This window comes from Mastigoproctus giganteus, chromosome 10, assembly GCF_048544385.1.
Source record: "Mastigoproctus giganteus isolate SK-2022 chromosome 10, ASM4854438v1, whole genome shotgun sequence".
Lineage (NCBI taxonomy): Eukaryota > Metazoa > Arthropoda > Arachnida > Uropygi > Thelyphonidae > Mastigoproctus > Mastigoproctus giganteus.
In genome coordinates this window covers 169,882,414-169,906,732 of record NC_143584.1, presented here as the reverse complement: position 1 = coordinate 169,906,732, position 24,319 = coordinate 169,882,414, and the positions used below count along the sequence as shown (strand labels likewise).

The 24,319-nt window shown below is 35.9% G+C and overlaps 1 protein-coding gene across 1 annotated transcript in view; it reads left to right on the top strand.

Moving 5' to 3' along the window:
• Nucleotides 1-6,875: 6,875 nt before the first annotated feature.
• LOC150079475 (tubulin alpha-1A chain) overlaps nt 6,876-24,319 on the top strand; it is a 41,477-nt gene continuing 24,033 nt past the window's right edge. Inside the window, exon 1 of the mRNA XM_090383482.1 lies at nt 6,876-6,980. Within this exon, the coding sequence (XP_090239608.1) occupies nt 6,978-6,980 (3 nt within the window). The 5' untranslated portion in view covers nt 6,876-6,977. The remainder of the gene's footprint in view (nt 6,981-24,319) is intronic.

The window sequence follows — 24,319 nt, the reverse complement described above, 5'->3', positions numbered from 1 at the left end:
GCGATTATGTACGGTTACTATTATTGTTCAAAGAACTCTCTGACTATGAGTTACATAGAGAGAAAAAAAAGGCCCATAATCTTGGACGAGCTTACTTTTCTAATCCGATCAGCCTTAGGTTTCTTAATGTCCTTTGTGACTTATTACAGACCTAGTTTATATCTATCATAGGCTTCAGTATCATCTGAATTTTAATTTACATGCATGATGAATCGCTGCTGATAACCAGATCAAAAGTGCTGCTTCCTCTTGTTGCTGTTGTAGAAAACAGTCATCCAATAGATCCACAAAAGTCTTGCTAGAGTGTGAGTGACCAACCCAGTTAAAATATCCCATTATAAGACATTCTGATTCACTGGTCCACTCTATTTATCTTTATAGTTGTTTGTTATACTCATCAGAGTTTAGGCCTATGGAACACTCCTACTCTCACTTTCGTTTTCCTTATGCTTATATCACACCAAACTGACTCGACACTGCATTAGCCACCCGTTTCGACTGGATTCACTGCCTTAGATTTAACAGCATAATCCTCCCCCCCCTCCTGTATGCAAAGTTGGGAGCACCCCCGGTCCCGCTTGAAAATAAACACTATGTCCTTCCTGTATACATTGTACTCTCCATATTCAAAGTCAGCATGGCTTATGTCTGAGTGACTATCCCTACAATGTCTGCATCTGATGACTTAACACTTCACAAGTCATCTACAGTGCTCCTAGGATTAGTATACATGCACCTGTTCTTACTCTTAGTTACCCTAATGCAGCCCATGTATTTACTTATTTCGTGACCATCCAGAACAGGGCTTGAAGTCCCTGACACCTTGCTTTCAAGGGCTGCTGCATGTTTCAATAGAAGCAATGCAAGGATCACTTTCACCTCTGCCTGCAGCTCTAGTTAATCTATTAGTCTGTGTATCCAACCAAGCTAGCAGTTTTTCGATCTGCCTATCACTGCCTCGATAGCATCAGCAAATATACTTGCATCCACTTTTAAGAGAATCATTTCCCTGTAAAAAAAGTATTCCTGTTAGCAAGCACAGACCACGCTGGGAAAAATTCTACCCCATGAGCCTTGCACATTCTCTCCAGTGCCGAATTGATTGACAAGGCTCTCAATCACTTTTGTGCCCTTAAGATGACATCTGCTGTATAACGTCATCTACGTTTTCCCCCTGGCAGACATACTCTGGTCCTATTCCACCTATCCTTCTTGCACAATATATTTCCCATTTCTCTGACAATAGAGTCACCGACAATAACTACCTCCTGTGGGACCAGGGCATTCTGCGTTGGTGTTTGCCGTTATATTTCCCCCATTTTAATTCCTTCCAGGAAATCCACCCTACTCTTCCAGCTCTCATAAACGCTCATAAAAACTCTGAGTTGATGCCTAATTTCTTCACAATCTCTGCAACGAATGCACACAAAGATATCCCCCGTGGCTGTATCATATCCTGTTCCCGAATCCGCAAGCATTGCACAAATAGCACATTTAGTTATAAATGTGCTATTTGTGCAATGCTTGCGGATTGTGGAAACAGATCCGCAAGCATTGCACAGATCCGCAAACAGAATTTGTGGAAACAGATCGCGATACTTTGCGATTTTCAATATTTCTTTTTCTTCAATTCTGCTGTCTCTTCCGGGGATTTCCACATCTATCAGTGTAACTTCCTTATTCTCAACCACAGTGATGTCTGGGGTATTATATCCCAGTTGCTTATCAGTTCGGATTTGAAAATCCCACAATATTTTAAACATTTCTGTTTTCAGCATTTTTTTTTTCAGGCTTATGTTCCCACCAGTTTTTTTTTTTTTTTTAAAGTAATTTGTACTTTTTTGCATAGGTTCCAATGCAGCATTGCGGCAACATATTATCATCTCTTTCTTCTCCTTATGGATTCCCCCCCCCCTCGCGATGGGTACTAGTACCAAGTGGGTGGGGTAATTATGTACGGTTACTATTATTGGTCAAGGAACTCTCTGACTGTCCTATGTTCAGGATCGCGGTTAGGTGTTTTCTGCGAAGCCAATCGCTGCTAGGTTCTTATGTAGGCTCTTTGGCATCGTGCCAGTGGTTGACACGTTGATGGAAATGGTCGTTATTTGTTCTATATGCTATATCTCTTTGGCTTCCTAAGGTCTGTGTTGTTTTTTTTTTTTTTTTTTTTTTTGGTAGTTGTTGGCGCATCGGCTTCTGTGGCCATAATGCACCTCCCAAGGTTTTTGCAGTACTTTGATCCAAGCCCGAGGAGGGATTCGATCCCCCGACCTTTGGGTTGCCGGGCAGGCACCCACCCGGCTAGCCTGGTCTGTGTACTTCCTGGTGTTTTCCTCGTAGTTTTCTAAAGGTTGCTGGTGTTGGGCACCGCTACTATTTTTAGTATGATTATTATTGTTGTTTTCGTATAATATCGTTCCGCTGCATAGTATTTCGTTTATTTCGGCTGTTTTTCGTACGAATTATCTTAGATTTTTATTATTCTAGGCGTTTTCTTCGGAATTGTATTTCAGTAACATGTAAATACAACTTGCGTATGTAATACATTGGATCACATGATTTTTAGCACTGAATAGCACAGAACTGTTATTAACTTCCATTCCATAAGCGAAGGGCATTTAAATGACTCCGAAGACCAGACGGGTGCAGACTGCATGTGTTATGTGCTCGTGTGTCGGTAAATTGGCTGCAGGTTGTCAAACATTGGAATAAATTACCTCCCAACATGCGAAGATAAGAGTCTGGCTAAGTTTAAAGCAAGAAGAAATTGGATGATTACCTTGAGGGAATGTGAATAGTATGAACATTCTATTTTATTTTAATTATTATTATTATTATTATTGTTACTTTTTTTTTTGATGATACAGAAAAAGTCCGAAATTCCGATTTTAATATTAAATTGCACGTATTCACGAGATGAAGCTTTCGGAATAAAAAATTCGAAATAAATCTAGGAGGCAACAGTTAGCATCGTGAACCTCCGCCTAACTACATCCCCTAGACCCAGGGGTCCCCAAACTAAGACCCGCGGGCTGGATCCAGCCTGCGAAAGAATTTTATCCGACATGCGGGTATTTCAGTTAGATCGTAAAAATTAATGTTTATATCAGATCACAATAAAATTTATGAAAAACACATTTTACAGATTATTTTAACATTCGTCGGTTGATTAATAGTATTGATGCCTCTGTGTCGTCAGCTTAGTCTTGTTAGATATTAATCCTGTTATTTCCATTCAAAGCTATTCTTTGAAACATCGTTGAAATAATCCGTTAATCTTGACCCTGCCATTAAATAGCAATAGGCGTTAGAGACAGTAATTAGGGATTTCCTAATCCCTTGCAAACATGCACACCAACCCTGATGTACAGAGTATGGGAGCAAATGTCACCCTAGGCTTCCACTACGCAAGAATCCAAGATAAAACCTGGCACCAGCAGCATGGTCTGATGATTGGTATCGGTAAGATCTTGAACCAGCCTGCACATGAACCCTGATGTGCAGAATATGGGAGCAAAGATCACCCCTGGCTTCTACTATACAAGAATCCCTGATCCAGGATAAAAACATGACACTATCCTATTGGTTAATGGAGTTAAGCCCTCTGCTATAAATTAACTGCTGGCAGCATGTAAGCACAAAGTTTCTGGTAGCATCGACAAGAGGAGGCTGTCGGCAGATATTAATTTAATCTGTTTGTATTACCTTAGATTTTCTGTTATCTATTGTAACAGCAATTCAAAACATAATAGTCGAATCGTAATTTGCAAATTGTAATATTGGTAATTGTAACTGTAATATCCTAAAATATTCAAATTTGTAGCCCTTATTTTCTCCACACAACATGGTATGATGATGGGTATCGGTAAGATACCCGAAACGTCACCTTATTAAACTATATTATAATTAATAATATAGTTTTATATTATAATATAAAATTATATTAGGCAAACAACCTAATAAACTATATTATTAATTTCACGTGATATAAGAATGATAGTAATATAATAATAACCTTTATGTTAAAATATTTCATCAAATTTTAAGACACGTCACTACTTATTTACTTCACTATTCACGAGTATTTTTTTTAATTCCAGTGACCCCATAAAAATCATGTCGAAAAAAAGAAAAGTTGATGCTGAGTGTCGCGCTCATTAAAAAATGAGCTGTGGCCAATTAGTTACCTTTTTGCACTGCTCAATGATACTTTCACGTGTCTTATTTGCAATGAAGCCTTGTCGGCGTTCAAGGAATATAACGTGAAATGTCACTACACCACAAAACATGCCCCAAATGACGATAAATTTCAAGGAGCTTTGAGAGACAAAACTCTCCAAGAACTAACCAAAACTTTTCAAAGTCAACAACTGAAGATTAGAACTTTTACTCATCAAAATTTATCTGCAGTTAGAGCTAGTTTTCGAGCCTCCCAAATCATTGCCGAAGAAGGAAGGGCCTTTACGGATGGAGAATTTGTAAATCGAATTTGGAAATTGCAGAAGAATATGTCCTGCGAAAGTAAAGAATTTTGCGTCTGTAAGTTTATCTTCATCAACTAAGGAGAAGAACTGAATATTTAGGAGCCGATGTTCAAAAACAACTTGTAGAAAACGATCGTGAATTAACACATTTTTCAATAGAAATTGATGAGAGTGAAGATACAAGCCATACAGTTCAATTAATAATTTATATCCGAGTTGTAAATCAAAATTTTCCAGTAACTGAAGAGCTAGTTGCATTAAAAAGCTTGAAAGATACAACAACAGGTGAAAATAAATTTTTGGGTGTGTCAAAAGCAATTGACGTCCTCAAATTGAATTGGGATTTGTTATCAGCGGTGAGGACGGATGGCGCTAAAAATATGATCGGAACTAAAATTGGGTTCATGGGTCAGCTTCATAAATATCTTGAGAGTAAAAATATTAAAAAAACCACTGCAATTTCATTGTATGATTCATCAGCAGTCTTTGTGAGGAAAATTTTTGGGAGTAGATTCAATCATGACAACTGTAATATCAACAGTAAATTTTATTCAAAAGGCTGGTCTGAATCATCAGAAATTCAAAAATTTTCTTGAAACAATTGAAGCTGAATACGTACCACACTGAAGTACGATAGTTGAGTCGTGGTAACGTGTTGAAGCGATTTTTTGAACTCAGGATCGAAATAGATCTATTTATGAACGAAAAACTGAAACCTGTTCCGGAACTGTCAGATCTCAAACGGTTGTGGAACCTTGCCTTTTTAACAGATATATGTGAAAACATGAATTTTCTTAATATGAAACTAGAAAGAGGAGACAAACTTGTCAATGAATTATATTATATGAAACAAAACTGGAGTTATTTAAAAGTCAACTACTTCGGAATAATTTTTCACATTTTCCATGTTGCGATAATTTACCTAAAAATATGCCTAGTTGTAATTTTTCCACTGAAAATTTTGTTCAAACCGTTAGTTTGTTGCAGGAAAATTTTGCGGATAGATTTTCTGATTTTAAAAATAATTCAAAGGGGTCTGAACTTTTTCAAAATCCGTTTGACGTACCCGTCAACGATGTTGATGAGAATTTACAATTAGAGTTGGTAGATCTTCAATCTAATGATGCACTGAAGACAATATTTAAAAATGAAAATCTAATTTAATTTTATTTAACATTATCTGAGTAAGATTATCCAAAAATTAAAAATTTTGCAAGAAAGGTTACGTCAATTTTCGGAAGTACATATATGTGAGCAGACCTTTTAAAAAATGAAATATGTAAAATAAAAATACGATCACGTCTCACTGACAGCAGATATTAAAACCAGATATTACGAAACTTAGTCGCACTCTACAACCACATTCGTCGCATTAATTATAATTTTGTTGTATTACTAACTGTATTTTTGTGATTATACAATAAATAAGTAATAATTAAAATTTTATATAAACAAACTGGTCTATTTTATATTATATATCCATCGATTTATTTTTGAATCTGTAGATATAGGTAGGTATAAAATTTGTTTCTCTGTATAACAGTAAAGTTATACAGAGAATGTAGTTTTAAGTTATTAGGAATTTTCTAGGGCCCAAACTTCTCTAAAAGTTTGGGGACCCCTGCCCTAGAGAACAAGCCCTAATTAAGTTCCTTCAATAACGGGAATTAAACCCTGCACTTTCCAAAAGGTGGGAAGAACCAACGTGAGAGAGTCCAAAAATATATATAATAATAAATTACAATCAAAATTATTATTTTTTTTTTAATTTTGGTACCGTAAATAACGATCTCGGGGAGGGCCAGGGGCAGATAACAAAGTTCCATTAAAAGGGTATGAATGACGAGAATCAGCCTGCAGTATAAATTATGGCTATCTTTATGACAGAAAGAAACTCAAGATATATTCAGGCAGGAGACCAGTTTTCCTAATCTCGTGGTCGACTAATAACGTAATTCACAGCAAGATGAGGGTGTTCTGTATGAACGTACGAACTGGCCACTGCTTTTGCATGCACCAGTGCACAGTAGCGTGAGACGATAAAAGAAAGGCAAAAACCTTTTATCGGGACGTACCGTTACGTTAACTTATCATACATGCATCTAAAAGAAAAGGGAGAAAAAGCGAAAACACGAGTTCCTACATTTATGGAGAAAACAGCACCACAAAAGCTCTGGGCAATGTTTAATTCACGTGATTCCGTGCGACATCTCCACGCAACTGACTGACTCATCGAAGTAAGAGAACTCCTCCCCCTCCTGTCGTTGATTTGCTGACTACCAAACAAGAGAACCAATAACCTGTACTTATGAGTATGACATCACGCTCGCTCCTAGCAACAACACTCACTGGTGTTGTACACAATTTTAACCGAACCGCGCCCGCATTACCTTTTCACTGCAGGCTCATCGCGGTCTCACCGGTGAGAGGAGCAATATTTCTGAACGTTGGTAAAGTCTTAGTCGACAGCTCCACTACTCTCAATCCAGCATGGTAAGTTAAGGAATTTAATAAAAAAAATTTTCATTAGCAATTCTAGCAATTTGTTTCGATTTTAATTTTTTTTTTCATTAGCAATTGTTTTCTTTTCATTTCTATTCTTTTTTTTTTTTTTTTGTTTTATAAAAAATTCACAGTTCAAACCGTTGTTCTACAATTTGGGTTGTATTTTTATTTGAAAGTTGTTTTGTATATATCAAAACTTATGTACTCATATGAAGTATTTCAATATGGATCGGTGACCCAGATGTCTGCATTGATCATTCCTGGAAGTGAGAGTTCACGATGTAAACTCTTAATTTTAATTAAAATATCGGTAAGGTTTATACTGAACTTTGATGTTTACCGGTATTTAAGTTCCATAGACAATAAAATATGAGATGATTTTGAGTTTGGAACAGTGAATATTTCTCTCCTCGTAAATTTGGGCATACTCGTTTTTTAAGTACAGTATACAGTTATATTCGAAATTTAACTACTAAAAACATTATAAACAAAACAGCTTTACATTGCATTGTTTAAAAAATGTATTTATTTTATTATTATTATTTTTTATTTATTTTACATTCTGAATTACTAGATAAGCTCGTTTAATTAACCTATTTCTTGTCAAAATGAACGAAAAGCCAGACTGGTCAACCAATGTTGGTCATGGTCATGTTGAACTGATTCTGTAATGGTGCGTGTAGACCATGGAAACCAGAGGTGCACCCAGGATTTTTTTTTTTCTTTTTTGAGGGGGCTGAAGCCTGCTCCCTTTCGCTGCTAACAACATATTGAGTTTTGTAACCCAGCAAACACGCAAACTCCGTTAAAGTGTCCTGTTCGTACTGTATATAAAACGTGGCATCCTTGAAGAATGTTGAGGCACTGAGCCAAAATTTTAGACGTTGAGAGTAAGTCGCTCAGAAGGTTTGGAAACACTGTTCTAAATATCTCTCTGCATTTTATGGAGCTTATAAACGGATTTCATATTCACGGTGTTCCCTAATTCTAATTAACTTCTTAGATTGTTAGGACAATGGTTAAATTTCCAATAAAATACGATTTCGTCCGTGGTTTCATTATAAGGAACAAAATATGAGCAATCTCGAAAAGGCTAATTTACTTATAAAATGAGAAAGGTATGAACTTCAGACGCCGCATGGTCAAACGTGAGGGGAAACGAAAGTTCCATTTTCCAGTAACCATGGTTCAACCCATATGACTATTAAATTCGGCGATGTTCTTGTATTATCTCTATATTTTGAACTCCTCTGACCTTATGTTCCCGAGTATAAACAGAAAATTTATTTATTTAATTGATATATATTCTCCTGGGGGAATGTTACTGAACGGGTGGGTCTCCCAAAACTCATTAATTACTTCCACTTGATTACAAAAAAGAGTTTCTTCAAGCTACATGCTATCGATCTGAAAATAAAACGACATACTGCTCATCACCTAGTTATTCTTTCTTTTCAGATATACTATTCTTTATCGTTACATGTAGAGTTTAACTTCTTTTGTTCCCAATGTTTATTAGCTAATATTTACATTTAAATCCTTACTCTTCTTACAGACGATTTACTTAATACGAGTCATAATTTCAAACTCAAGCAGTAGGCTTTTATCTCTGTCTCCAACTATAGTTAACTTTAATTATAACAGTATTATATATATATATATATATATATATATTTTTTTTTTTTTTTTCACTTTAAAATATACATTTTTTTTCCACTCTTAGTTAATGAATATGGCCCACTGTTTTAAGTATCAAATAAAAATAATATACAATAAGAATCATAATTATATAGTTATTATTATATAATACATATACTGACACTGAATTACATTAGTTGATTATTTATTTATATACAGACTTCTCACACACAGACCCTAAATAATGGCGTGAACGCTGAGAGTTACAGAAGCAATACAAAATTTAGATTAAGAAAACAGAGTAAGGAGCAAATTCTTATACATAGATGGATTAAGTGTAAAATCAATGTTGTAATTATTCAATACCTGAAGGAAACGGAACAGAGGACAATCAAGTAAGTGTTGAGTACGAGAAACAGGCAGCGAGAAATTTGTTTTATAACGAGAATTCAAACGGGGATATAGTGTATTTGTTCAAGAAGAGATGGAGAATCGATAACAGAGTTTATGATAATGTAAACAAAAATAGACCCATGGAGTTGTCTAGAGTGAAGAGGAACGATTCTGAAGCAACCACAAGGAACTCCAAAATTAAGACAGTGAAAGGCAAGGCGATTTCGATAGCATAAGAATTTAATGAATTTTATTTGAATTCTCTCAGGTCTGTGAGAAAGATATTCCTGTTGTGGGAACCAAATAATATCACAATAATCAAAAATGGGAAGTATACGCTGCTTGTAGAGAAGAATTATAACTTGGTCACTCTTGAAGAACGCTTGATTAATCCAAGGCGTTTAGAAGTCTAAGATAATAAGTGATCAATGTGGGAAGTGGATGAAGGTCAGATCGAAATAGGACACCTTAGTCTTTGAACGTATAAGTACTTGCAATTAGAGAGTTTCCAATATAATAATCAGTAAGGACGGAGGGTCTAACTACACGAGCGAAGGCGACATAATTTGCATGTTAACGGGTTTAGGAACGTTATTTTTACTTTAGCCTGAGAGGGAATCAAGATATATTGTTACATGTTATTTGTTTCTGGTAATAGCGGATAGTGCTGGAAGGTCATTTAGTAAATCAAAAACAATAAAAGACTGCAAAAAGAAATTTTATTGGGCAAACCGATTAAATTATCCTCCAAAATGGACCATAAAGAAGTAAGTCGTAATTTTGCAAACATGTCAAGGAAGATGAATTTTTATAATCGCGTATTTTGGTATGCCAATTTTTTTAGTTTTTTATGGTTTAAATTTTGTTGACTATTACTGAATATGTGCATTATAAATAATTTTTTTTAAGAGTAAGGTACTGGCATGGGTGGTCTTTGCACGAGGGCCCAAAAATTCTAACTACTGCGCGGTGGACGGGAGTCAAGAAGGGTTCAACTTGCAGAGAAAAAGCCTACATGTTTATAATTACATACAACAGTAATGTAAACACATTTTTATTATTTTTTTTATATTATTAAGTTGAAACTTTGATAACAGTAATGTAAATTATGCAATCTATTGTACATTATCGAAACCGTTTTTAATACGTTTATTCACGGTATTGGATCTCGAGTTTTGCATCTACAAAGAGAAATCATATATCATTTGAAAGGTCTCAATCAGGAATCGATGAGACTTTTCGAATGATAAAATTAACTCATTAAATTCTCAATCAAGATTTAATGATTTAATTTTTACGTACGAAATTAAGTAATGATGCATTTGAGCAAATGACTAATTTACATTGTAAATCTGGGTCTTATAAGCACCATGATAACAGCTGAACAAGTACTGTAATGGATAAAACAGTTTCATTCGATTTTTTTTTCTCCTAAAGAGAGGTATAAATAAAAAAAAAAAAAGCAGCATGCCACAGGGATCGGAATTTATCGATTAAATAAACTAACCACTGGGCGTTAAACTGGAGCCTTATTTTTGACATTTATATTACTCATGTCTCCAATTTAGTAATAAAATATTTTTGAAAATTTGACATTGTTGAAAGATATTTGGGAATGTGTGTTGATAAACGTTATCATAGTTTAGTATTCTTTATAAAAAGAAAAATGTATATGCAAGGCAAATATAATTTAATTCTAGATCAACTTTGAATGTGATCATAGGATCGAAATTCTTAATGTGGAAATTAAGACATACACTCACACAAATTATACTTAACTAATTAGTTTAATGAAATTTACATGTTACATCAAAACGAAGATTTTCCTAAAACTAAATTAATTCATGCACACAACAATCAACGTTTCGGAACCTCTTTATAGCACATGTTACATTCAGTTAGCTCTATAGTGTAGTACAGTTAGTAAAATCGGGTGGAAAATACCTGAGTTCGATGACGTGAGGAATTTTTATGGGCATTTTCACAACATGGCTGGTTTTAGTCGGGCGAGGGTAAGATGGTTTTTTCTCCCGAAAACTCCGGTTTTTTGTAAACAAACAGGCAAATCAACCAGAACACACGCAATTTACAGACATAATATATGTTGCGTAATATGGCCTAATTCGCTGATGCCCTAAAAACCCTACAACAAACACCATCCAGTTGTCTTGAAAACGGAAACACGAAAGGAACCGAAACGTTGACTTTTGTGTGCTTGAATTAATTTATTTAATTTATTCAAGCTTTGAGGAATTTGTCTTAGTGTAACTTATAAATTTAATTAAACTAATCAGTTAAATAACATAAATATTAAATAACTAATCAGTTAAATAACATACGAGTTTGTGTATTCAATTCCACTTAAAAATTTAATTTGTCCTAGTGTATGTCCCTGTCAGAATTATATAATATATTTTGAAGAACGTTTGAAAATATCATCAAGTATAAGGTGAGATTTTCAGTACAATAACATTTAATCAAGTACTGATTTCCATCGTCTGGGTTGGCAAATTTTGTAATTTTTAAGAGTTAAGGTGGGGCAAAAAAGACATTCTCACTCTTAAATATTGACCGTCTTTGTTATTGACGAAAAGGAGCGACCCGTTTGATGATCTATTTCTATAAATGTTTCCAAATTAGATAAAACATATATGAACATTATAATTTTAAATTAAAATAAAACTCACACCACTAATGTATGCAAATTTGTATAGTTCACTGGTGCCACAGGTTGGAACTAAATAAATTCCCTATTATAGGTACGATTAATACCATCCTACTAACTTGTTATCACGGCGACGTTTCCTAACCGACTCTGAGATTCTGAAGTAATGGAGGAGGGCTTTAGTTTTAGCTGAACGAAAAAAATAATCTTGCCAGTACAACTTCACAGAGTTCCTGTTCACAAAATGTCCTAATTAAAGAAAAAAAATAATAAATGCAGCACGCTTATACCTGTCAAACACTTAGTTGCATACTTAAACTCTAGCTTCATGAAGCCATCTAACAGCAACCTCTTCTTCCAAGGTGACGCTAACCATTCGTACAGGTGTATGATTGCTCAGTTCCGTGGTTCTGTAAAGAAACAATAAACTACAGGAAAACACCAAGCGCTTTCCGGGAACCGAATCGAATTTCCGGCCCTCCAGTCACGTGTCACAAGAGTATTATTGTTAGTGTGAATATTTCGAAAGAACATTGTTTTTCTTATTACTCTAGAATATCTTGGTTTATCTTGTTCAATAAACCACTGAATATGGAGATGAGATATTCGCCCTCTAAATAACCCTTCTAATTGTATTCGCTGTAACCAGGTAATTTCTAAATTGATTAATATAAATTAAAATTAATAAATCGTTTAACTATAACTTGAGCACTGATTGAAGCTACTAATGCTCGCAGATACTTGCACCAGGAATAAACATCTGTACGATAAATAATAATAATAACTAGGGGGCTTCGCCCCCTGCTCGCTGTGCTCGCTTCTTTTGATAAAATAAAATTAAATACTTACAGAAGCTTTCGACTATGTGTGTGTATGTCTCTTCCTCAGCTATGAATACATTACTGTATCTGTATAATATCGGTGTAGATACACCATAGACAACTCTTAAAACAAAACTATGATCGTAGTGTGAAAGGCATCATTTCATCTATCTCATATTGTGCTCATCCTTCACAACGAGTTGCCGATGTATTGCACTACCTCGAATAAGTAACTCTTCGCTAATAGAGAAGGCTATTGTCACTTATTCTCGGTGGGCATCATCACCCAGACGGCACCGCTTCAAAGCTAGTTGGCTTTCCATCGGTGGGTGCCTTTCACACTACGATCGTCGTTTTTCTTCAAGAGTTGTCTATGGTGTATCTACACCGATATTATATTGATATAGAATCTTAAAATATTATGCTTTTTGCATTTAGTTTATTTAAATAAATACGTTACTTATGGAAATCAAAAATGGTACAGCGTGGTATGTTAGATAAACATTGCGCGTAACCACGCTTAAACAGAAGTTTGTTTTACTACAGTAAAACAAGCTTCTGTTACGTATTTTTGTATTTATTACGTTTATCACGTAACCCGCATCTCTCTTTTCCCATTGGCTGAATAACTATCATTAGGAGGAAATTTATTTTAATGTATAGAAAGATAATAACATGTATAATTATTTGTCATACAGTTTCGCTAAAAATTATCATGAATTTTCGGGTTTATAAAATGACCGAATTCTTAAATAGCTTCATCGGGTTATTCAATACAGATCATGGTACAAAGTACTGTGCATGGAAGCTGATCAAGCCTTCGGTTGATTAAAAAAAATCGATACTTTTAGCCTATGGAGTTTTGTACACCAGATGTTTTTGTATAGAAACACAACGTTGTCATGGTTTTGCGTGCAGAACTTCCTTGAGTTCAAAGCTGTTCTGTTAGTCTAAATTATTGCTACAGCGAAAACGGAATACTTAATGGAATACCAACTTTTCTTTGCTTTTTTTTTTACTTTTAACTAGCTACAAGACAACACGAAATTTTGTAGTGATTTCTTTTATCATATCCTTTTCCAGAACTTTATTACAAACACAAAGTATTAAATACCAGTCCTGTTGGCTGGTATTTAATACGTACACAACGGACAACCCACATATTGAACAAATGAACTTGTATTTCAACTCAGTAAAACTGGAATGACGTAAAAATTTAAATATATTAATTTTCACTTCATTTGATATTTTTAAATGTAAAATTTTGTTCCTACGTTCGTAATAGACATATGTACGGCTGTATGTGAAATTTCAATTGTTCTTCCATCTGGAGAAAAATGAAAAAACAGAGGTGGTCCAAACATTATGACCACCAACCTAATAGTAGGTAGGTGGTCCTTCACTTGCCGCCAGTACCGCCACCCATAGCGAGGCATAATCTCTATAAGGCCTCTGGACATTTACAGGAGATATGTTGTACCATGTCGCCAGAACTGCGTTCCGCAGAGATGCGATAATCTGTGGTGGAGGATTCAAATGCCTCTGTCGATCCACGTAATCGCAAAAATGTTCTATATGATTCATATTTGGTAGCCAAGGTAGCACTTTCGTGCTCGGCGAACCGCTCTCATACAATATCGGCAACAGGGCAGGGCGCATTATTCTGTTGAAACACACCTGTGCCATCTGAGAAGACAGTCAACATGAAGAGATGTGCCTGATCAGCACAATGGATAGGTAATTTTTAGCATTCAGAGTGCATTCCAGTCTAGAGGTATGAGGGCTCCAAGAGATTCCCAGGAAACCATCCTCATACCAAAACACTGCTGCCACTTGTTTGTTTCTGTTTCTAGAAAGAAACTCAAGAGTGATCCCTCCCTATAGTTCGTCGCCGCACAGTCCATCTAACGTCCACACGGAATAGCAGAAAACGTGGTTCATCATAAAATGCAACTTCTTTCTAGTCATCAACGGTCCAACGACGGCGTTCAGACACAAACTTAGGCGTTGTTGGCAATGCGTGGTCTTAAGCATGGCAGTTCCTTGATTATGCGCCTACTCTAGTGGCCTATAAGGAGGAGTTGTTGGATCATGGTCATGGAAACACCGCTGGTCGCTCCTGGCTAAAATTCATGGTAAAAAAACTGTCATATTAGAACCACCCGAGAAAGCTCTCATCTATCCATATGTATTATGCCCATAAATTGCGTATGTGCTCTGGTCTATTTGCTGAACGAAAAACCCGAATTTCCAGAAGGTGGGGAGGGGGAAATCTTGGTGCCTATGCTCGAGACATTTCGTTCCGTGGCTAAGATTAACTTAGCCACGGAATGAAAAAAGCCCATAAAATTTCCTGCCGCCAATGACGGGATTCTAAACCGGGCCCTTTCCACCCTATGTGGGGAGGATTGTGATTATGACTACTGTGGTACCCGAGCAGTAAAAATCCGTGATCAGCCGTTTTCCGCCTATCAGCTTGCACAAGGGGGGAAGCCTACGTTCATCACGACCATCGATAAGGTATGTGCGCCGCCACTGGCCCGGCGACTGCTGCTCTATTCACTATTCGTCCACTCTTAGAACACCATAACTACAGCACTCCACGAACAGCTCAAAAGATTCGCAGTTTCCATAATACTGCCATCCTTCAACCGGTACCAAACAATTATCCCTTTTTCTAACACCATCAGATCACGTCCCTTGCTCGTGACGATCAAGTACTTCGTATTTCATATGGATTATGAACCTACAGTATCACATTTACCAGTTCTCAAAGCCACACATGTGCCCCAGGCGGGACGTAACGGCCGAAACAGGGGGGGGGGGTTCATAATGTTTTGACTGTATAGCGTACATATGTATGTGTAATAGGGACAATACCCGGGCCACGTTAACCAAGGATTTCACAAAAAAAAAAAAAAAAAAAAGAGGGAAAGAAAAACTATATAAAAACTCAAAAAGTTAAACAACACATTATATAACTATTTGTTATATAATCTCTAGTATAAATTGTCTTGACAGGTCACAGCTCAGTTAATGAAAAGGGGTCTGCTTTCTTCAACTACAACGATAATAATTCCCCCACATACACGTGCTCTACAACCTTATTTTACCAGACTGAAGAAGACTGACTTCTTTCGCTTCTAGGTCCGTCATTCGCCCTATTACCTCAATTTGTCCCTTTGAAACTGCTACTGTTTCAATGGGCAGATAATGGCCTTTAGTTCCCAGGGCACGCGAATTGCTTGATTTGAAGCTGGATAAACAGTAAATAGCAGGAGTGAACCTGGGGATAAACCGTTGTCGCATTAAGAGAATATTCGACCAGAGATGGGTGTAGATGGAAAGGGAGTAGATGGAAAATTAAGGAGAAAATATGGAGGATGAATAAAGAAAAGATGTATGATGACTATTCTTTCTGTTTAAAAAAATCAACGAAAGATCACATATCAATAACCAGAAAGCTTTTAATTTAAGCTCGAAGTGCTCCAACACTTGACTGATGAAGATGGAGTAGCAGAAACTAGTACATGTACCAACTATATATATATATATATAAAAAAAACACCAGTATTTAAGAAAATCGAACTATTGTAAACGTATATATATATATATATATATATATATATTGCTTTATTCTTAGGCAGTTAATATAAACATGAGTTAAACAGAATCTCTGAACTGCGAACAAATAGAGATAGGCAAAAAATCCGCTATGTTTTAAAGATTGGCACATTTAGAAATAGGAGCAACTACACAGTTTAAAACTTTAGTATAACAGCTAGAACTAAGACGTAACAGTGTACAGCAACCAAAATAACAATAACATGAATACTTGCAAATTTAATACAAAAATTTGGGGAACTGTCACGAACAAAGCTGAACGGTCAAGCAGAGAATTAACTTTTTGAAATATTAAGTTTTAACAGACACTGGAAATAGGAGATTCGCTGAATTAGTCCGCTATTAGGGTGAGAGTTTGAATCCGTTTGGCTCACGATTCCACATTTATTCTATTACATTCTATTACATTTAATACCCTGAGCATAAAGTGAAAAGCATTTTCTCATGGGCCTTGAAAAATCCCTTTTGGTTTTTGGTTCTATAAACCATACCATCCTTACTTAAAGCTTGTATTTTAGCCTGATAGATCTTTGAGAGAGAGAGTGTGTAAATGAATCTTGAGATGAATTATTTTTACAGAGCTTGTGGGTTTTTGTTTATCTATAAATAATAACGATATTTCACCATGATTTACGATGGCGGTAAAAGTAGCAAATTTTTGATATGAAGAAAAGCCAACAGATATTTCCAGAGTCAGGAGTCTAATGTAAAGGAAGTCTGAAGACTTAATGGGACGAGAGGGAAAAAAAGGGGGGGGGGGGCAAAGAAAATTGCTTTGGTGAGAGCGACAACAGAAAAACTAACCTAGTGTTCAGTGATAATATTAAAGCAAAATTTAACAGTGGCAATCTCATTAAGAGAGGTCAGCATTTAAATCTCTTTGGAGATTGGAGAAATTCTTAAAGGGTCTCTTTCCGGGCTGTAGTTAGCTGATCTTAGACAGAGGCAATAGGTTTTTTCTGTAAGTTATTCCGGCCTTTTTAGCACGTACAACACAAAAATCGGACGATATACACACTTGAACAGATATAATACACATTAACTAAAATAAGTTGGATGCATTATAGCCAAAATTAGTCGATAAGACAAAAAAAAAACCTTTCAACTAATTAACAGTGGAAATTAAAATGTTTTAAACTTCCCCTTCCTCAATTTTAACCTAAGGAACCTTATTATTCACAGGCTGGAGTTAAACCCGTTACACCAGGAGCTCTCCAATAGAATATATTTTACGCACTGATATTTTGCGCACTAAAAAAATTAATAAAAATGAAATAGAAAGTTGGAAATTTATCCATAGAAAACACCTGTTTAAGCGCAAAGATTCGAAACACAAAGGGTATATTAAAAATTCTCCTTTTGAAAGTAATATATAATAGTTAGCAGATTAATATATAATAGTTAGCAGGTTTCGTTCTTCTACAAAAGGGATGACAAATTCGCTCTTCGTGAACGTAATTATATAGAAAGCAGCCCTGTTTAGTGGTCTGCAAACACTGACTGTTGCAATAAAATCGAACTTTTATTTTTAACTGCAGACGCCAGCCAGCTGACTGCGTAAAAGGGTAGTTATGAGATCAGTTCGTGTTGTTAGCCGGAACATAATGTCCGATAAAAAAGACTGCACGGACTAGTAACAGTAATTCACGTGAATGATATCGCTTTCTCTACAGAGGGTGGCGGCAGTGAGGGTTAGTAGGCTAATAATGCAGAACAGACTTTGTGTACCAGAGCGTATACATACACCTGGAGAGTTTGAGTTACATCTCTTCATGTTCACATGTGCGTGCTCAATTAGGGAAGAAGCACTTATAATACAATCGGTATCATTTACTTGGTTTCGCTACGAGAGCTGCGTATTCTGAGTCAGCACTTTTTTGTTTTTCAAATACGGCACTGACTGAGAAGAGAGCAAAGTCCTAATTCGGTTCATTGTCTCTTAAATGTGTAATGCTGAGAGGTGCATTAATGCTAGATTATTAAAAGAAAATTATCCAAAATTGTTTAGTTTTCGGAAAAACAGCAAAATTCTCTCCAACTAGCTGCTATGATATCCATTAGGTCTGTTTTAAATATACGTCAATACTATTATGCTCATTTATGAATCAGGGACAACCAAAAAGATTAATACAATCATTTTAAAAGAAAAATTGATTATATATCCTTAGATCGTGGCTTGTGCAAATCTCAATACCGGGTTTGCGCAATTCCCTACCTGCACATTAGCCACGGCTAACCTCTTAGTCTTAAGAAACTGAATGAGGGTACAAGCCATCTCAAGTTTTTTGCAGTCTCCTCTAAATTCATAACCAGACTTAACACTTTCTCATTTTATTGCATCGGCTGTCTTTTCCACTTGGTGTCCATTTTACTTCCAATTTGTCATCAATTTTTAAACCCAAATAAGTTCAAAGACAATAAAACATACAGAAGCCAAATTATGGACAAAATCACCAGAATGTGTGTGTGTGTGCATTACTCAAAGCACTGATTCTATTACATTTGTGCAAACTGGAAAGAACATCAATTAGCCGCGCAGTGGTTTTCAATCGGGGTGCCGCAACAACTTTCCAGGGGTACCACGTAATTTGAGTTTAAGTTACTTAAAATTATTATTGTTTTTTTTTTAATTTATATATTTATTTCATTATAAAAAGGTGTACAGTATCTTTTTAATTTTGTGGTGATCTATAATTGATGTTTACTTAGTAAGAATAAGATTATTATATACTGTATATATAATTTGTATTATGAAATGTAATTTTTATAATTATATTATTATAATAACTATCATATAACATATATATATATTTTAATATTATATATATATATAGAGGAATCGGATCTAACAGGCAGAAAATTGAGTAGGGGTGCCGCAAAATAAAATAAATGACTTAGGGGTGCTGTTATTAAAAAAAAAGTTTGAAAAACACTGGATTAGCGTATCTGCAATTCACGGGCAATAATGAGAATGGAGTACCTGTAAATCGAAACTGTTTTCTTTCATGTACCACCATATTTAACACGTAGTCAGCTTTTAATGAAACATAAGGAAGAATAACAGAATTAAAAAAAAAAGGAAGGAAGGGGGGGAAAAGACCTGAAAAGTTTCGACAATGTTATCTATTATTTCGCTTCCTTTTGTTTGTTCTCTGGAACCGCCATCCTCCAAATGCGTTTCCTTAAAATTGAAATCTACAGAATTTCAAATGCAGTATCAACCAAGTTTCTTCTCTTTTTCCAACCCCCAACCCATTCGTGGTACTTATGTTTAACAGTTTTCGATTAAAAATAATCTTCCATATTATTATTAAAAATAAACGCCATATTAATAATCCTAAAAATCGTGGAAAGCTAAAAAAGAATGTGGCCTGCGTGTACCTGACAGACATTTTATTTGGCCCGCCATTTATACAGGTTGCCCATTCCTGTTGCATAGTATTGTATTCAACTATACATTGTAATTTATATTTGGTCGAAACATGTTTTTTTTTTTTGTATGCTTTAATGATAAAGAACTGAATCGACTGCTAGAAAGAACGTGCGTGCTGTTTTAATGAAAAGATCCAGGCCATCGCAGCATAAGGAAGTCACGTAAAGGTTGCGAAACCAAAAAACAGCTTGTTTACTGTTTCAGGGCTGTTTTATGTTGATGAATTTATTATTATTATAGTTTTTGGTGGCCCCTAGACATTTGTCTAAATCCACCTAATATCACTGACTTTATTATACATAAAACAAGTCTGAAGAAAAAAAATAAATAAATAAAAATGTTGAATTAATTTTACATGTTTTGACTTTATCGTATCATATTCAAGAAGCGAAACTATAAATTTTGCCCTCCCCCCGCAAGATTCCGAAAGGCCCGCCACATGATCCTAAATAGATGTCAAATGAGCTAATGAGAGTCGTGGCAGAGAAGAATTTTTTTTTTTTTTTTTTTTATTCATTACTTAAAGAGGTCCCAGCCAACCAATGACAACCCCGCTATCAGTTACACATAATTTAGCAGTGCTCTTATATACTCCCTCTCCTGTTTGCCCAAGTACAGAGAGGTAAAAAACCTGCCGTGACCAAAAAAGATTGATATGAACAAATTGAAAATAATCAAATTACATAAAAAATAAATATACATATAATTAAATTTCAGACAAAGTCCAAAGTTCATTGGAAAGAGCTGCATCTGTTCGCAGTCTGTTGGAAAGCCAACAGCGCCAGGAGCTGCCGAGAACAGAAATGCCAGCACAAGGAGCTGGAGTTGCAGTGGATATAGCAGACTTAAGCCTTCACGATTTAACCGAACTCTAGGTAATTCGGCATACACTATACCGCGTTACAAATCCAAGGCTTCCAGATGCAGAAGAGTCGTCCTCCTAAGAAATATTGCAGTTGGAAAGCCAAAAGTTCTCCTGTTTATCAGCTAGAATTGTCTCGCAGCCTTCTGGCAAAGAAGAATGTGCGGAATGTATATAAATTATCAGGTGATATAGGTGCCTATGATAGATATAAACTAGTCTGTGATCAGGTCGGAGGTTAGGCTACCTAAGGAAGATTACGAAAGTCTTTAACAAAGAATCCAAAGATAAACAGAAAAAGGCTTCTTTACTTTTGTAAACACTAGAGGGAGATGAATCACATTGGTCCACTGATATCAGTGGTTTAACCATTGATGATCCTGCTCAGATTTCTGAAAAACTGTATAGGTATTTTGCATCTACATTCACACATGGTTTGCAGCTATATTCACATATGGAGAATTCTTGAGGAAAGGGGATGCCAGAAGTTTATCAACATCTAACAGGAAGGTAAATGATTTTGTGATAACTGAGATGAAAGTGGAAAAGGAAACGTTGAAGCTTAACGTAAAAAGGCAGCTTGGGTGTATGGGATCTATCCAGTTATATTAAGGGAGGCGGCAAAAGAGGTCAGCAAACCTTTAGACATAATTATGAGAGCATCCCTGGATTCAGGGGAAGTCCCTGTCGACTGGAGATGTGAATGCATCCCCAATTCACAAAGGAGGATCAAAGGGTGACATGAGTACATACCTGTTAATTTCTGTTCCAGGAAAATAATGACGTCTCTGGTTAAAGAAAGGGTTCAGTGGTGGGTGGGCCAGTTGTTGTTTTCAATATTTATTAATGCTACTGATGAAGGCATATCAGGCCTAAGCTTGCAGAGGATACAAAGGTTGGCAGGGTGATTAATGATGGTAATCAGGGAATGCTACTACAATAAGATCTGGGAAAATTAGGACGTTGGGCAGAGAAATGTCAGTTGAAGTTTAACATTAACAAATGCAAGGTATCGCCTATTGGTAGCAGTAATCCCACGTTAACGTACCTACTGTGTGGTAGTACACTTTGAGTGACGGAAAATGAAAAAGACCTGGGGGTAATTATGCAGTCAGATATAAAGTCATCGGAGTAGTTCTCTTATATAATACCAGTGCATGTTCTCATTGCTCCAACCGATATAGTAATGCAGACGGGCTGCCAGAACAACTCGTGGGATTTCAGTGATATACCGGAATTTTGCTAGCAGGGATAAGGATGTGATGATTCTATTGTATAACGCAATGATTAAGCCACATTTTGAGCACTACATACAGGTGTCTGGAAACCTCATTTGAAGAAGTATGAGAATCTGTTGAAGCCAGAGCAGAGAACAAAAAGATTAGGGACGGAACAAAAGGGCACTCTTACCAGGAAAGACTTCAAACTGCAGCGTCTGGAGATTAGGCGTTTGTGAGGTGATCTTATTGGAGTGTTTAAGGCTTTGAATGGATTGAGTAAGCTCAATGCCGTTGGAATCCTTCCCCTTGCTCACACTAAGCGCATGAGAAGCATAAATTCAAACTGAGGACGTATGGTTGCAGGAGAGATGCGTGGAAATTGTTTTCGACCAGCAAGCAGTTGTTTGTTGGAACAAACTTCCACCTGGTGTTGTAGAGGTGGCTACGTAGTATGGTCTAATTTACTGATGCGCCTAAAACCCACTAGGTTACATGCTTTTTCAAGCGGCACATAGGCAAATAACAAATGGATGAAAATTGCTGGGTTGATAATGTTTACAAATATGACAATCCAAAAGTTTAGTGTTTAATGAATATGTAACGTCAGCCTTCTAGCCTTCTGTTTCAAGTACGAATTGCGAGACCGAGAAACACTGAGTAATCCATCGCTAATTACCAAGGCGCTAGTCTTGTTCGCGAATTAATGGCTAATCCTGTTCGTGAATTAATGGCTAATCCTGTTCGCGAATTAATGGCTAATCTTGTTCGCGAATAATGTCATATCTTGTTCGACGATAATAGCTAATTTTGTTAGCGAGTAGGATAATCACGGGGTGATTATTTATTGAGGGGAAATCATCCTGCACAATCAACCAAATTTAGTTTAGGATTTGTGAGGTACAACTATACAAGAGAGTACAAGAGTAGTCCAAACAATTCACACGCTACAAATAGACCCTTGGATTCACTAATGATCTGATTGTAATTATAGTAAATATTTTTTTTAATGAATAACTAAAAAAAAAAACTTTAAACACTTAAAACTTTTAAATTAGTTAAATGACATATGCATGGCTGAATCACGCATTTAAAAAAACAAAAACGGTATTATCTGAGCTTCCTTCTATCTTCATATTAGACATATTTGATAACTTCAAATGTTGATAACTTCAAATGATGAGCACGGCGTCTACTAAACAACTCGACAATGATAAAAAAGGCAAGAAGACTGTTTTGTCTTATCACTACTAAAGTCTTCTCGCTCCTAATAAATATATATTAATTACAGTTCATGTATATGTTACAGAAAGCGGATTCACTTTATGAAGAATAATATTTATTAGTTATTACAGAAACTTAAAACGTGTTCTCCATCATATTTAATACATCAATTACAGTTATGAATCACTGAACAACGTAAAGCGCAACAGTTCCGTCTTATTATTCAATGTCTCGAGCTCTCGTTTTCATATGATCGCGTTACTGGTCATAGATTACCTCTGATTATACCCCTCTGGATAAATACGTGTAGTTATATCTAGTGACCGAGAAGGCCATTCGACTGATCCGGTAAATCGTATTCATTTCGAAAAATCACGTTCGAAAGTTTAAGAATGTACGAACATCTTGTTGCCATGTTATATTTTTAAAATTAAGATGATTTACAGATTATGATGATGATGTATAAGCACCATTTCCTGATAACTCACGGTAATTAACAGTGCCATTAAAGAAATGAGATCTTACAACATCATCCAATCATATCTCCGTGTACACCTTATATAATACCCAGTGCATGTTCCCATTGCTCCAACAAATACAGTTGTGCCAATTAACTCGTCGTTTCCTTTCAAATGTGACTTCATCTGTTTACAAGATGTTTATGGATGCTCTTCTTTCGTTATCACAAACTACTTTCAGAATTAAATCTTACTATTGTCTTTATTTAGGAATTGTTGTAGTGACTTGTATGGTTTCAAGTTCGCGTGGCAACTACCCTAGAGATGAAAATGTTTGTGTTTTACTTTTCATCATGTAAAGACTTAAATGGAAGAAGAGTTAATATTGTACAGAATAAAATATTACTAAACCGACAAAATCCCAACTGACTAATTACTCCCAGACTCTTTAAAAAGATGTTACCAAATCAGCGCTGTTAATTAAATATAAAAATAATTATTCTCGGTAAAGCGCTAACGTCACGTGAACCCTGCATATTAAGTAAGACCGTCATAGTCGAGTGGTCAAGTGCCAGGGTGCATAGGTACACGTACCTTAAGTGACTGAATCAAGTCTGTGATTGCTAAATACGGTGCTGTTTCTTATATTCTCCTTATTATTACTATTATTATTATTACTTAGCCACATGGCGCAAGGAAGCCTGAGGCTTATGCTGCACCAGTCAAAAAAAATTCCTGAGTTACCCTGAGAGAGAGAGAGAGATAGAGAAGAATGACGATATCCAGCTCAGGACCCTGGGTGTGCCAAGCCCATACTCACCAGATGTGAGCCCCTATCTTGTGAACTCGTCTGGTTGTCCGGGAGTATAAAACAGAAAAAAAAAATAATTAATTAAGTTTCGCATTATGGAGGCAAAGCCGTTAACAACGTGTAATTAGGTATATACTCAAATGCTTCCATCGTGCCGTTTACATATCAAATAACCACACGA